This window comes from Eleutherodactylus coqui, chromosome 2 (genome assembly GCF_035609145.1).
Source record: "Eleutherodactylus coqui strain aEleCoq1 chromosome 2, aEleCoq1.hap1, whole genome shotgun sequence".
In the NCBI taxonomy this organism is placed as follows: Eukaryota; Metazoa; Chordata; class Amphibia; order Anura; family Eleutherodactylidae; genus Eleutherodactylus; species Eleutherodactylus coqui.
Window position 1 is genome coordinate 92,858,312 of NC_089838.1, and position 14,938 is coordinate 92,873,249.

The window sequence follows — 14,938 nt, forward strand, 5'->3', positions numbered from 1 at the left end:
TATCACATGCTGATGCATCAACGCAGCATTACACTATCAGCTAGACGCTGTACTATCTCTCCCATGCAGGTAGGACAGTTTCATTATCATTATCTTCTATATTCTCCTAAATAAGCTACAGACCATAAGTGTACTGTCTGGAGGATGAGCTGTAACCTCCCCTACTATATCTGTGTAACAGGACCCTTTCATCATCCTCATCAGTAACTGTCGCAGTAACTGTCTGTTATCCTCTGTATGAACAGCATGTATGTTAGGGTCCATCACTGGAACTATACTAACTGCAAAACTGACTGGTTTAAGAACACCCAAACCCAAGTAAATCTGAGTTGGTCAGAATTGAGATCACATGACGTTTTTTTAGGAGAAAGAGGCTAGGAGTTTCATATAGGTATAACAAGCCAAGATAATATTAGCTGATTTATATATAACTGGGGGGCTAGTTAAATAATGAATGCAAAAAAATATTACCGGAGTGTCCCTTTAAAGTGTACCTATATTTTTCAGGTTGTTTTTCAAAATAGGCTGTTGTCCATGTCCATGAGAGAGAAAACTTTTTCTGGGCACTGTATGACCTTTTATATGGAACTTTTTCCAGTTTTCCCATCTGAAGGGTCTATATCTAATTGTCAGTTTTTCCTGAGCTGGTGGGTGTAGACTGGCTGCTCTGATGTCTCCATACCCTGCATGCAGAGGAGAGGAGATTTTGCTCCCCTGTCACTGTCATATACAGAGAAGCAGCAGCACAGAAGACGTCTTAGGCTGCCTCTCCACGGGCGATCTTGCATTGCGTTACTTGCGGCGATAATCCGGCCGCGAGTAACACAGTGCACGCTTTCCATAGCGCAGCCCCCTGTCTACGAGCAGAGAATCATAGCGTTTCTCCGCTCGCGGGATTCAAATCGCGGCATGCCGCAAATTTGCCATGATTCTCCGCGGTGAGCCTATCTGTGAGATAAGCTCACCGCAGAGAACTGACAGTTCTCCCCCCTGCTCCCCTGCTGTGGAATAGCGCTAGCGATATTCTGCAACGGTCGTGGACAGGGGGCCTTAGACAAGTACTGTGCAACGTAGATGTAGCTGTGAGACAAAAACCACTGAGAGCTTCAGGAGCACATCCGTGTGAGTCTCTGCTTCTGTCTCTCTTCACCTGTGTATAGACTTCTATGGGCAGCATGAGGCGCAGCAAACAAGGACCTTTTCCTGTAATTTACCATTTCTGTGAAAGACGGACTTTGCATGACAACAGACAGTGGACAGGAAATAAGGGAGAATCTTACAGGCCAGCACTTTACAGTGATTTTATCTATCAGCAGAAAAACAACATTTTATAGAAAAAAAGTGAATTGCGCTTTTGCTAGTCATCACATTTGCTGTCACATAAGCACCACTTTGTTCAAAGTCCAGGGTCATGACCAGCACAATAGCAAGATGTTTGGACATACTGTATGTATGTACGTATTGTTGCCGTCTTGATCTGCATCTGCGATGGTATAGCATTGCTCCTGTCTGTCTTCTCATGTGTGATCATCCATTCTTCTGGGGCCATCTCTCTCTTCCAGGCAGCAGCAGCAGTAGCAGCTCAGACTCCACAGTGATAGAGAGACCAGTGGATAAGTACTTACCTAGTGAGTGGCAGCTTCTGAGCTATTGCTTTACCAAGCCCCGTGCATCCCCTTGAGTTGCTGCACTGCTGCCTGCATTTGATGCAATAGAGATGAGTGGAAACCCTAACGCATGCTGTCCTACCGCAACCACTTTGTTTCACATCCTGAATTTTTGAATGCTGCGCTATTAAATTGCTCCCTTTTTGCCCCGATTAATGCCTTCTCCCTATGTGGCTTTTAGTTTTTAAGCATCTGTTTACCCTTGAATACTGTTTTATATATTTACATGATTTTACTATAATATGTCAATGGAAAGCAGAGCAATTACTTTGCTATATGTATACTGATCTTGAGTTATGAGCTGTATAATAGTCCAGAGCTTGGCTGCTACAAGAATCAATCAATACCATTTGACTGACACCCCCCTAAGTGTTAAAGGGGTTCCCTGGGATTATAACATTCATGTTCCATCCTTAGGATAGGCCATCATTGTTATAGTCCCAAAATGATTGTTATATGTAAGCTATGCGGCACTGTAGCTGCTCAACTTAAAGGGGTTGTCCGGTTATACACTATTGATGGCATATTCTTAGTATGACCCGTCTATAGTAGATCAGTAGTGGTCGGACTCCCTGGAACACTGCCATTCAGTAACTTTTTCAGTGTCCTGTACCTCTAAGAATGCTACATTATCCCCTTATTTTCCTTAGACCTGGTATCATGTACCCTTTGTATTACATAGACTATCAGGAGATGCTATCCAACAATCCTTTCTTTGCCCTAGGTCACCTGATATTTTGCCAGTAACCCCTTCTCTGCTATAGACCACCATGGATATAAACAAGAACCCCTTCACTGCTCTATATCTCCAGGGGTTGTATCATTAATCCTTTCTACAAGCCTGGACCATCTGGGATACTAATATCCCCTTTTCTATGTCCCAGAATTCTGGCAGTAACCGCTTCTCTCCTACTGACCACCAGGAATACAGGCATTAACCCCCTTACTTCCATAGATCACTAGAGTTGTAGACTTTAAAGGCGCTGTATACCTTTCCATTCCTTTTTTTCTTTTAATTAATGTGTTCTTGGAAATTAAGATTTTTTTGTAATTGGTTTTCATTAAAAACTTCTGATTGTTTTATTGCTATGCTTGTATTTTTTTACAAGGCACTGCAGACTGAAGGGCTGAAATCCTAGCAAATTCTGTCAGTCAGAGTAAACTGATGGGTTGCTTCTCAGCTCCTTCCCTGTCCTGCTCCCCTATGCATTCACTGCTTTTCCACTGAACTATTACAGAGGGCTGTATGTCAGTGTTGGGGAATGATGGAGACCTGGAGGACAGAGAGCAAAGAAAGCTACTATTACAGAGGGCTGTATGATAGTGTTTGTTGATAGTGGAGGAAAGCATGGAAGATAAAGCTACTATTACAGACGGCTGCAATTCACTCTAGGTGAATTTTCTACTCCTGTCAGCAGTGAAGGGAAATGATTTCCATTCAATTCTGTCATTTTAGGACATAAAAATGTAATCAACTACATTTTTCCGTCCTCTGAAAATGACAGAAGCTACATCCAATGGAGACCAAAGCGATTTGCCTCAAGTCCATGGTTGTATCCAGGGCTCCATCTGAATACAGTTTTCAGCGATTCAGACGGAACCCCAGGACAGAAAGCCACAAAAGAAACAATAACGCTGTGTGAAAAGTCCCTAACTCTGAATTAGTAAAAGATTAGTAATGCAACGTATTTACAAAATAATGCCAAAGGTGAACTAATTTTTGGAAATATTTGTTCCTTTAATCAAGTGAAATATTTCCCTAATGGGACATGTGCTTGGAATTAACTGGCCTTCTAGATGAAAATTCAAGCTTATCCAGACTGGGGGAAAACTCATACAAATGTATAATGATTGGCGGTGTCTCATTGTATGTGTATCACTAGTATCCAGATTAGGGTAGCTTTACACGGCAAACTATGCCCAACACTCGGGGCGGCTGGAAATTTCTCTCCTCACTCTCCCCTGCTCCTCTCCATTCACTTAACACAACGGCCGGTCAGTACTGAACGGCTGCTGTTTATACTGAATGATTATCGTTCAGGATTTTATGCAGCCTAAACGATAAATGATGAGCGTTCAGTGTAAACAGCAGCATTCAGTACTGAACGGCCGCTGTGTTAAGTGAATTGAGAGGGGTGGGGTAGAGCCGGGAGAAAAATCTACTGCAGCCATCCCGGCCTTCTGCTGGCCACACTGCGAGCCAGTGATAATCACTCCTGTGTAACAGCGCGGGAGCGAGTACCTGTGGGGACGAGTGTTGGGCATCGTTTGCCTAACATTCGCCCCGTGTATATGGGGCTTTAACTGCAAACCTGTTATTTATGGTGTTAGTCACCTCACAATGGAGCATTCAATGCAAATGCCCCTTTATTTCCTTAGACTAAAACTAAAGGCCCATTTACACACAAATACAATCTTTAAAACAATTGAAAGATTGACAGTTTTAGCAATCGTTTTGCATAAACTGCTAATGGGCACTAATGTCCATTAGCAGTTTATTCCCTTTATTTCCATGTAAATCAGCCTTGAGCAGCTGTTTGCTAATTCCAGCATGTGGTCTGGACTTTGCACTCAGCTGCATTGTCTTCGCAGGGCTACTGCGGGTTATCAGCTGAATACAATGTAAACAGTTGCACACATGGAGAACATAGCATGCGCTCCCTGTTATCTCTCTCCGGCTGAACAATGGATTTTAAGCTCACCTAAAAATCAGCGTTCAGCCGAAGAGTAAAAGCTGGAAGCGTTTACACATAACCATTATCGCTCAAGAGCCATCGGTTGAACAAATTTTGAGCGATAATCCTTGCATGTAAAAGGGCCTAAATAGGTGTCCTATGATCTCAGGGTGAAGCATGGTGCAAATGTTCATGTTTAATGTATCACAAATTTTACTGTATTCTTTAACTAGTTTCAGTGGTGTGAATCAAATACAAAATGCCATAATTAAGCGGGCAGCTTATTTTATGGAATTCTTCTGGTGATGGCCAACCATCTTCATCAATGTTCATCGGACAAGGAAGTCGGTATACATAATGGATCACTTTGCACTCTAACAGGGAAATCCATTCAAAATGATGACGCAATATGTCATAGATACAAGTTGGGTCACACTGACTTTTTGGAACGAAAGGGCTTGAACTCCTTGGCACTCTTCTAGTACTGAATATCGGACAGTCAACGGGAATTAAAGAGCCTTTTTTTTTCATTTGAAAATCAGTTGTGGTCGGAGATGAGACTCATCTCTTGTATGACTTATCAGAATATCATTTTGCATGAATTTCTCCTTTAAAATAGCTGAAATATCATCTGCTTTCAAGCATCATTTCAGAAAATGGTAATGTTTAAGGAAAGAAGATAGTTGCTAACCCACATCTGCGGTTTGAAATTTGTGACTCCTCTATGCAGGATACAAATTTACCATTTGAATTGTGAGTTACAGATTTTCTTAGAAATTCTTGCTACGTGCACAAAAACACGTCCTATGCTGGTCCCTTTTACTAGGTGCATGGAGTCCATGTAATTGTTTGCTGCCTCTACAATGTAGGTGCAGTTTTACACCAGTGTTTCTCCATCAGCAGGTCATGATTGGATGAAGAACAGCTGTAGCCATTGCCAAAGCACTGCCAATAATTATATCGCCTGTTAAGTATTAGTCCAGCTGTACACGGCTGGATTTAAAGTGCGGAATCTGTGGTGGGCATTTGCCAACACCTTCTGCAGCAAGTCCAACGCATAATACGCTATGGAGATTAGCTTTTTCCTGCTCATGAACAGATATCGATTTGTGATTTTCCACTCGTGGAGGAAAAATCGTAGCATGTTCTATTTTTGTGCAGGCTCCACACCGACGGCTTCAATTTGAAGTCAATGGAAGCCATCCAACCCGAAACCCTTCCGCAATGAACATTGCAGAAAGGTCACAGGACCCGCCTCTTTGCTTAGCAATGGCGCGGGAAATTCTGTACTGCACATGTCTGATGGCTCGCATCCGGACCATCTGCAGTGCAGAAGAAAGAAGACCGCGCCAGTTCCGCAGGGTCACCAGCTGGGCACAGGGTCGGACTCCGCTGCAAGTTCCCGCATCTGGAATCTGACCCGGTCATGTGCAGCCACCCTAAGGAGATCCTGAAAACATGACCTGTTGGGAGGGCTTGAGAAACACTGGTTTGTAACACTATGTAAGGCTGCGTTTACATGTGGCGTTTCTTGTTGCAGTTTTAAATTGCATCAAAAAACTGCATGTTTTTTACATTTTTTAAAACATGTATTGTTTAAAAACGCCTGCGTTTAAAAAAAAACAAAAAAAAAAACGGTTCTAATTGCAATCAAAAACTACAACAGAAAACTCCACGTGTGAACATAGCCCAAGTGCCTCAATCACTAGTTAACGGGTAATGATTATCCTGCGGATGTCAATACTTGATAGCTGCTTCTCCACATACGGCTTTATGTTGCAGACATCTGTTGCAATCTGTGAGCCAACCTGGCAGTAAGCGTTCAGTGTCCCTGAATTTTTGAATGATAATCGTTCCTTATGAACGACGGCCTGTTTAATGTGAATGGACGTCGGTGGGCCGGAACGATCCCCAGCATTTCCAAGTGTAAACATACAGTACCCCCACTTATCTGCTTTGATTTGTCAAAAACAGAAGCCTAAACCCCAACCAGTATGCGCTACAGATATGTAAATAACGACTGATAATCTTATATAATGTACTGTATTTTTGGAACTGTGTTCAGCAGGAAGTGATTAATAACTGTCCTTTATCTATTGCATCGTTTCCAATTTGCATTTTGTCTATCATCTAATTTTCCTTTTTTGGCATTTCTACATAATACAGTAAATTACTACAGCCTTCCGTTTAGGGTGATAGCATGCTGATAAGATAAATATACCGCAGTCGCTGTCCAAAAAGTCTTTATGACTTTGTATTACAACAAGGGGCTTAATTCTGATGCAAAAGTTTAAGAAAAATGTGTTTTTGCATTAATGAACCCAAATGCATAAAAATTGGGTAGAACTAGATTTTCGTAAGATCATCCAAGGATCTAATGTGAATGGGGGAGGGTGGGGGGAGTTAACAACTGCCTCTGTACTAACAGAAGTTCCCACTCATAGAGGTGACGGGTTAATTCCCTCATTCTATTGAAGTAAACATGGACGTTCAGCAGAGCATGCATGCTTTAGGGGGGGGGGGGGGGGTGAAAGAAATAACTTTACAGTGAATGAGCACTTGCCACATTTTGGGTTATATTTTCAGCATTACTTTAAAAAAACAAAAAACGCCATTTTTATAATAAAGGAACAAAAAAGCGCTCTATAGGGCAAGATCAAGAGATCACCGACAAAGAATAATAGGACAGCATTCGTCTTTAAGGGTTGCTCTGACAGCGTTCTCGTCTCTATCGTGCTGGGATGATCGTCCGGGGGCCACGTACAATCCAACCCCAGGTGAACTGAAGGAAGAAGAGGAGGACCATGGCACTCCTGCACAGGAAAGCCCAACAGGATGAAGGAATTGCGGGATTTGATGAAAGCAAAGTTCCCGCACCGAAATGCGTCATCCAAATAAAGGATTGTCTTTCATCCCATTTGGCTTTCCTGTGCAATAACACATAACACTGTGGTCCTCCTGCTCCCTACAAAACACCATATTTCTCACAATTGTTTTACTTAAAGGGTTATTTGCAGCTTATAATGTTTGGTGAGGGTCTGGCCTCTGGCTGTTTTCTTTGTCTTTTCCTTTCTGCTGTGCAGAGAATTACAACTCAGACCCCATTCAAATGGTCTGTGTTGCAGTTTTAAATACAGTATGTTTGGTGAAATATCCACAGCACTTGGGTAGCACTGCAGCCCCCTTATTCAGATGAGCTTTTGGAGTTCCAGCATTTGAACCTTTGAGATGAGTGAGTAATTTTATGCTGTAGCGATATTCCTTCCCTTACTACAGCGAGAAACCCCTTTAAAATTGCAGTTATCTACCAAAATTTAGGTTGTATATAAAGATATGTAACTATTAGAGATGAGCGAGCGTACTCGGAAAAGCACTACTCGCTCCAGTAATGTGCTTTATCCGAGTATCGCTGTGCTCGTCCCTGAAGATTCGGGTGCCGCTGCGGCTGACAGGTGAGTCGCAGCGGGGAGCAGGGGAGAGCAGGCGGGAGAGAGGGAGAGAAAGATCTCCCCTCCGTTCCTCCCCGCTCTCCCCTGCAGCTCCCCGCTCCGTGCCGGCACCCGAATCTTCAGGGACGAGCACAGCGATACTCGGATAAAGCACATTACTCGAGCGAGTAGTGCTTTTCCGAGTACGCTCGCTCATCTCTAGTAACTATAACTATGCTGGCTGGATACGAAACAGCGGAACTCTGCTTCACCTTTAGTAGTTGCCTTTCCTGGATAGTAACAGTGTCTCCCAGTACTCAGATACAAATGTAACAAAGTTTAACTTAAGTGTTAACTTTCTGTAACAAGTTATCTTAATACAACAAAATCCATTAAGAAACTATTGAAACAGCAAAAACTGCGGCACAGAACCTAACACGTTAAATGCTACTAAATCTGTACCCCTGGACAAAAAAATGGCTTAACAATTGGTTGCCACAATAAATATTTATATGTATATATGAAGCAAGTAAAAACGCAGATGCAACTAGTGATTCACTTTTAGGTTACAGGGTCAGAGGCTAAAGGTAACTGGATGAGGATAACAAATATAATAAAACGGGCAATGGAGACAAGAACAGATGGTATGGAGCAGTAATAACAACTAGAGAAATGCTGATCTTCACACTTTCTCTTCTTTCTTCACTCTTTGACACTGTCCCTAAACACCAGACTCCACTGTCCCTAAACAGTTCTAAGTTGTCCCTATCAATGAACATGTATGAAATGTTCCTAAGGGCAGTGGGGCCCTGAAAAAAAAAAGCTAAAGCAAATGCTGAAATGAACTAATGGAGACCAAAAATTGCTTTGAGCAAACTATAATTAAGTGGATTTCTCTGGGATTCCTGAGACTACATTAGAAATATCAAGCGTCAACACTGATATAATTTTACTTAAAGTAGGAGTGAGGGAGATGATGCATTAATTTCTCCATGCTGCAGAAGAAAACTATGAAAGAGAGAATCAGCTTTAAGATTTTTGGACTGAATGGTGAGAACAATCTATCCTAGAAAAGAACAGGGCCTATCTAGCCTGTCTGGAGTTGAGCATCTAAAGGCCTATTTACACCAGGCTAATCGGTGATCGCTTTAGTGATAACCGGTGCGTGTAAATGTGCGCCCATGGTCCGCTTTTCGGGCACTGCTGGCTGATCGTTAAATTCAAGCAACCTAAAAATCGTCCTTCACTCTTATCAGTAGTTCTCTACGGGGAGTGTTGATAGGATTGTTTCCCGTGGATAACGGGCTATTAACTGCATTCAGGGAAGGCTTCATTTGCACACCTAATTGGTACTTAAGTAGCTGAGTAGCTACTTAATAGTTTATGTGAAATGATCACTTAAAGCTGTCGCTCAAACTGTCATTTGAGCGATCTTTGAGCGATCATCTGCTGGTGTAAATGGGCCTTTAGCTGACTCTATACAAGAGATTCTTATGTACAGTATAAACAACAGGGATCTCCCTTATGATCTTCAGAACTCTTTTGTTAAAGTTCCCACATCAGAGGTGTCTACCTCAACAGTAAATCGAAGATTAACATCAGCATGTTGCTGAACAAGACCAGAGGAAAACAATGTCTTGAGCATAGAAAATATTTTTAAGGGCCTTCAGGAGACCATACAGCTGGAGTCGTAATTGAGCAACTATAGATAAAACAATCTAATGAGTCTCCTATAACTGTTGGCAAATCTCAAAAATCTATGCACATCCTTGAAATTAGTAGGAAGTACCCAATCCTTGATGGCTACCACCTTCATTGGCTCCATCAAACGCTTCTTTAGATGAAGTAATGTAACCTAATAAGGAAACGCATTCCACATCAAGCTCACATTTTTTCATCTTGGCAAAAAAAAGTAATTGAGAATGATGCTCTTCCACAGATAAAAGATATATTGCACAAATTGCCGCAGGAAATCTCTGAACACATCATTCATGAAGTCTGGATGAATGGCATTCTAAAATACTCATAATAGCCATTTTGGGTATTAAAGACCGTCTTCTATTCATCCCCTTTACAGATCCTGACAAAATTATAGGCTCCCCTAAGGTCAGTTTTAGATCATGACTGCTTTTTTTTTAAGCTGGTCTGGTAATTCTTTGAGCTGTGGAAGCAGGTAGTGATCATGAATGGTGGTCTTATTCAGTTCTTTGTAGTTTACACAATGACAAAGATCGCCACCTTTCTTGGCCACAAAACCAGGTCCAGCTGGGAACTTTCTCCATGTTCTCGATTTATATTGCTCCATTGCCTGCAGGTTCGGGCAAGGAATTAGTCCTCCCCTGTGGGAAGCTTAGAACCAGGAATTTAGTCAATAGGACAATCATAATCTCTATGAGGAAAAAGAATATAAGTAGACTTTTCAGATAGAACATCAGCAAACTCATTGTGTTCTGGAGAAAGCCCTTGTAGACTAGTGGCAGTGGCAAGAATAGGGAAATCAAAGCATCTTCCTGTACATGCCTTTCCCCATTGGGTTAATTTTTTTAAAACCCCAATCTAATAGTGGCACCTCCCACTGATAACTTAAAGGTTATGGACACCTTTTGGGGAATCTTTTTTTTCCCCCTCACTTAAATGCATGTATTTGGGGCTGACAATATGTTTTGAAATGGGGTTTTGTTAAACATTTTAAACAATTTTGTCTTCTGCAGCTTCAACCTATCACTGTATATAGACCCTCCAGTGGTTTTACAGGGGCCAATGGTTGCCTGAGTCATCGCTCAAAAGAGCAATTATGGGTGAACGTCGTCCTGTGCAAACATTTCATCCAGCAGGGCTAGTGACCAATTGCTTACTTGTCTTGCCGAAGTTGCTTGATTTTTAGCTGACCTAAAAACCAAGCAACTATCTTCCCTTGTAAACTGACAGCAATTCATCTATGAATGGCTTCCTTTTTACTGTAAATGAAGGCAGGCGGCCAGAAAACATTTTTGGCGCACTCTGCCTCCATTTAGTGATAATTGTTGGGATGACTGTTGGCACTTAAATGCCCATCAGCTGTCCTGTGTAAAGCCACCCTGGATGCAGCCCTTATCTCTTCTCTCCTGCTGGTTTATCACCTCAACAAAGATAAACTTTGTTGTGGTCCTAAATTAGCTGATAAGAATGTGCATGAGAAGAGATAAGGGCTGAAAACAAAGTGTCAGTCCAGAACCCTGACAGATCTTCTTTCATAAATAGAAGCGTTTATTTTTGCCTTTCAACACAATTCAAAGTCAATAAACAAAAGAGAAATCTAAATCAAATTAATATTTGGTGTGAGCATCAAACCTTCAAAACCGCATCAGTTCGGTCACTTTGGTAAATGACAAAAATAAAGTATAAGAATTTCTAATTTTGAAAACATTCTTACTTTGCAGAATTTTCCCACACCTGCCTAAGGCCCCCTGTCCACGGGCGTTGCGGTATCCTGCAGCGGATCTCTGCTGCGGGAGCCGCCGCCCGGGAGCAGGAGCTGGCAGACAGATCTCTGCTGTCAGCCTATCTGACAGATAGGCTGCCCACGGAGAATCACGGCAAATCGCAGCATGCTGCAAATTACTAGCCGCGAGCAGAGAATCGCAATGATTCTCTGCTCGTGGACAGGGGGGAAGCGCTCTCCATAGCAACGCTATGGAGAGCTTTTACTGCGTTCTCCGTGGCCGCGGGGAACGCAATGAAAACCAGCCTGTGGACAGGCAGCCTAAAACTTTTGCACAGTACTGTACATGCATTTAAGGGAAAAAAATGACCCTCCCCACTGTATAATCGCATCCAGAGCTTCACAATCCTTCTACGTCACAGTTTAATTACATCCAGCACCTCAGCAACTCTCAAACCTCTCTTCACCCTCTCCCACTGCAATATGCTTGTTACTCTTAAGTGCATATCGGCTGGCCGTTTTCACGGTCGGCAGATATGCGCTGTGATCTGATGCATTGCATTCCAAGGCATCAAATCATATGGGCATATTTCTGAGACTTAAAAACCAAACCAAGCAAGCCAATATAGCACCAGGCGATTTTACGTCGAGCCCAAAACTTAGTCCTGGAACTATGTTTTGGGCTGAGATTACGTCGGCCACTGCATGGGCTCCTATGGGAGCCCATGGCAGTGGCCGTAGGTGGGAGGGAGTTTAGCAGGGAGGGTGTGGCTGCTAAACTCCCTCCCTCTGTTCTCCCCTCCCCGTGCAGGCTCACCTCTGTTCCTCCCCGCTCGTTCTGGCAATTGGAGGGGGGATCGGGCGGAGCTATGCGCCGGTCCCCCCCGAGTCCTCCCATTGATGGCTATAGACAAGGGGCGGGACATGGGCGGAGCTAAGTGCCCACCCTCTCCCCACCCCTTGTCCATAGCCATCAATGGGAGGAGGCGGGGCAGACCGATGCTTTTAAACGGAACAGATCGTTCAACCGAGCAAAAGTGAACAATAATTATCACTCGGTCTAAATGCGAGACAACGACTGAACGACAAACGAGAATCATTCACTTCTTGCTCGTCGTTCATAAAAATAATCATGGCTCGTTTACTTGTCGTTCAGTTTAATCACTGATTATTCAGTCTTTCACATTCACTTTTGTGAAACATGGAACGATACTGAACGATTCTCATTGAATGAGTCGATAATGAATCTGCCTGCCTTAATGGGCTGCACAAGAGCGAATGAGCTAACGATGGCGTCAATGGCTCTTTCACTTGTGCAAACGAGAATCATTTAGTCTTAAAGGGGCCTTACACTTTTCTGTAAGTCTATGGACATCTGGCATGGACAAGCAGCTTCTTGAGTAGGAATGCTCCTCTCTGGTAAGGATGGAGCTTGCCTGTAGTGCTTACTCTCATCCCACTTCCTGTAGTGCTAATGGCCAGCAGCTAATTAATCCCTAATGTGGCTAATTCTGACTCCCTGGCCATGAGTGTTGCGGCACCTCTGGCGGTTCCAGAGGTGCCCCAGGCTGTCATGGCACCCTGGTTTGGAATCACTGATGTAGAGGTTTTATTTAGTGTGTAACCATTGCACCCTGCTGCAGAGCAGGGTAAGGAATGGAGTTTAAAATATTAAATACCGGTTTGTTACGGTCTCACCACTATCCTTCAATTTTACATTTGCTTCAGATAATTATCTTATTTAATCTATTAAATCCTAGCCAAAAGCAAACTAGCGGCTCGTTCTGCTAGATACAAATAGTCTTCAGTAATGTAACTTTCTGTTTTTTTTCTCTCTTCATGCTAATGCTTCCTACCTGCGATATAATTGCATCTACTACTTAATGCAAGAACAAGCAGGTTGGTGGAATGGGTTTGTGCTCAGTTGTTTTCTAAGTAGTCCTCTTTTGTGGTCCCCCAATCTGGTACTGAGCAATTAGAACTTTTATCTTATTGTTGGTTTTCCTGTGGATTCCAAAAGACAATGTCCATGTTATTATTTGTAAAAAATACTCAATCCTCTTTGGTCCTTTTGTATCAGGGCACTAAGTAATATTATTGAACGTCAGCAGTGTGACATGTGTAATGATGTCTAATACTAATGAATCTGCACCATAACAGGTGATGCTTGTGTGGTGTGGGGCTACTTAATATACCTTTTGTAATGAATGAGTACACATTTTGGTTTGGGTGTGTTGCAACCTACATGATGGTGCTTTGCCCCTTGATAGTACCGTAACAACGAATATCCATGAATTAATTTATCATGTTCATGTTTGTTCCATAGGCAAGAAGAAGGTATCCCCAGATAAAATAGCAGAAATGCAAGCACGGATTGATGAAGAAAGAAAGGCTCTCGAAGCAAAACTTGACATGGAGGAAGAAGAGCGGAATAAAGCTAGAGCTGAGCTAGAGAAGAGGGAGAAAGATCTGCTTAAGGCACAGTAAGTATTACAGACGGAGAGTAGCTCCTCTAATGTTCTATTCACTGTAGGGTCTCATGCACACGGGCAGATTTTTGCTGCGGAATCCGTGGCTGGCGTCTATCTCTGGGTTCCGCATCAATGATCCTCCATAACATGCTATGGCAAAGTGATTTTTCATGCCCACGAGTGGAAATCAATTGCGATTTCCGGTCACGGATGGAAATTCTCAGCATGCTCGATTTCCCTGCGGTTCACACACGGGCGGCTTCCATTGGCCCATACGCAATTGTCACTCCGGATGGGCCGCGGATTCTGCTGGAAAAGTAGTGGTTTAAAAGGATAAAAATCTGTAGTGTGCATGTCCGACGGCGAGCTGTACAGACCATCCGCAGTACAGAAAAGACAGCAGACACCGTTGTAGAAGGCCGCCAGCACACACAGGTACACAGAGTCACCTGCTGCGGTCAGGGCGGGGTTCCGCAGGTAGAATCCAGACCTACCGTGTGCATGAGGCGTAAGGCTGGGTTCCCATGAGATGGTAAGCCCACAAAAATCTTATGGAATGTCCGCAGCAAGATCGCATGGAAATTTTATGAAATTTCCACAGCAGAAAGGCTGCTTCAAAACCCATGCCATTTGCCGTAGGTTTGAAGCAGCTTTTCCGCCTGTATTCCGCTGCAGGAATCTCTTGCCATAGAGACAAGAGAGCCCACAGTTGAAACGGCGATACAATTGACATGTCGCAGATTTGAATTCGGCGCTGCATGGCAGTTTCCACGCAGTTTGTCCGCAGTGGACTGTTCGCAGCGTGTAAATGAGATTTTTGCAAATTTTGTCCACTTTGCTGCTTAGTCTCGAGTCTAAAAATGCCGGTGGAATTTCTGTGCAGAAACTGTGGCCCGTGTGAACCCAGCCTAACGTAACAATAGCCACGCAGCACTGAACAAACAGGATGCAACTCCTGATACTGCAGCAACCATAAGATGGATTGGTTTTTCTATTACTGCTGTCATACATACCGGGGATGCTTTAGGTTGCTTTTTTTTATTGAACTAGTAATAGTTCGATTAGTAATGATAATGGCTACCTATCCAGGAGGCATATTGGCCTTTTACTCCCTACTTCGGCCCTAACAACCAATCAGGTTGAATCAGCAAACCCAAACAACCAATCAGGTTGAATGAGACAACCCAAACAACCAATCAGGTTGCTGGAATTGCTCCATAGTACTGAGCTGGAGAGTAAGAGGCGTCCAGGAGGAATGTTCTAGTTGTGCACCATC

The 14,938-nt window shown here is 43.1% G+C and overlaps 1 protein-coding gene across 2 annotated transcripts in view; it reads left to right on the plus strand.

Annotated features, from left to right (window-relative positions):
- KIF3A (kinesin family member 3A) overlaps positions 1–14,938 on the plus strand; it is a 63,961-nt gene that overhangs the window by 23,264 nt on the left and 25,759 nt on the right. For both annotated transcript variants that reach the window (XM_066591215.1, XM_066591213.1), the window contains one exon: positions 13,518–13,674. In XM_066591215.1, coding sequence (XP_066447312.1) covers positions 13,518–13,674 — 157 coding nt within the window. The remainder of the gene's footprint in view (positions 1–13,517; positions 13,675–14,938) is intronic.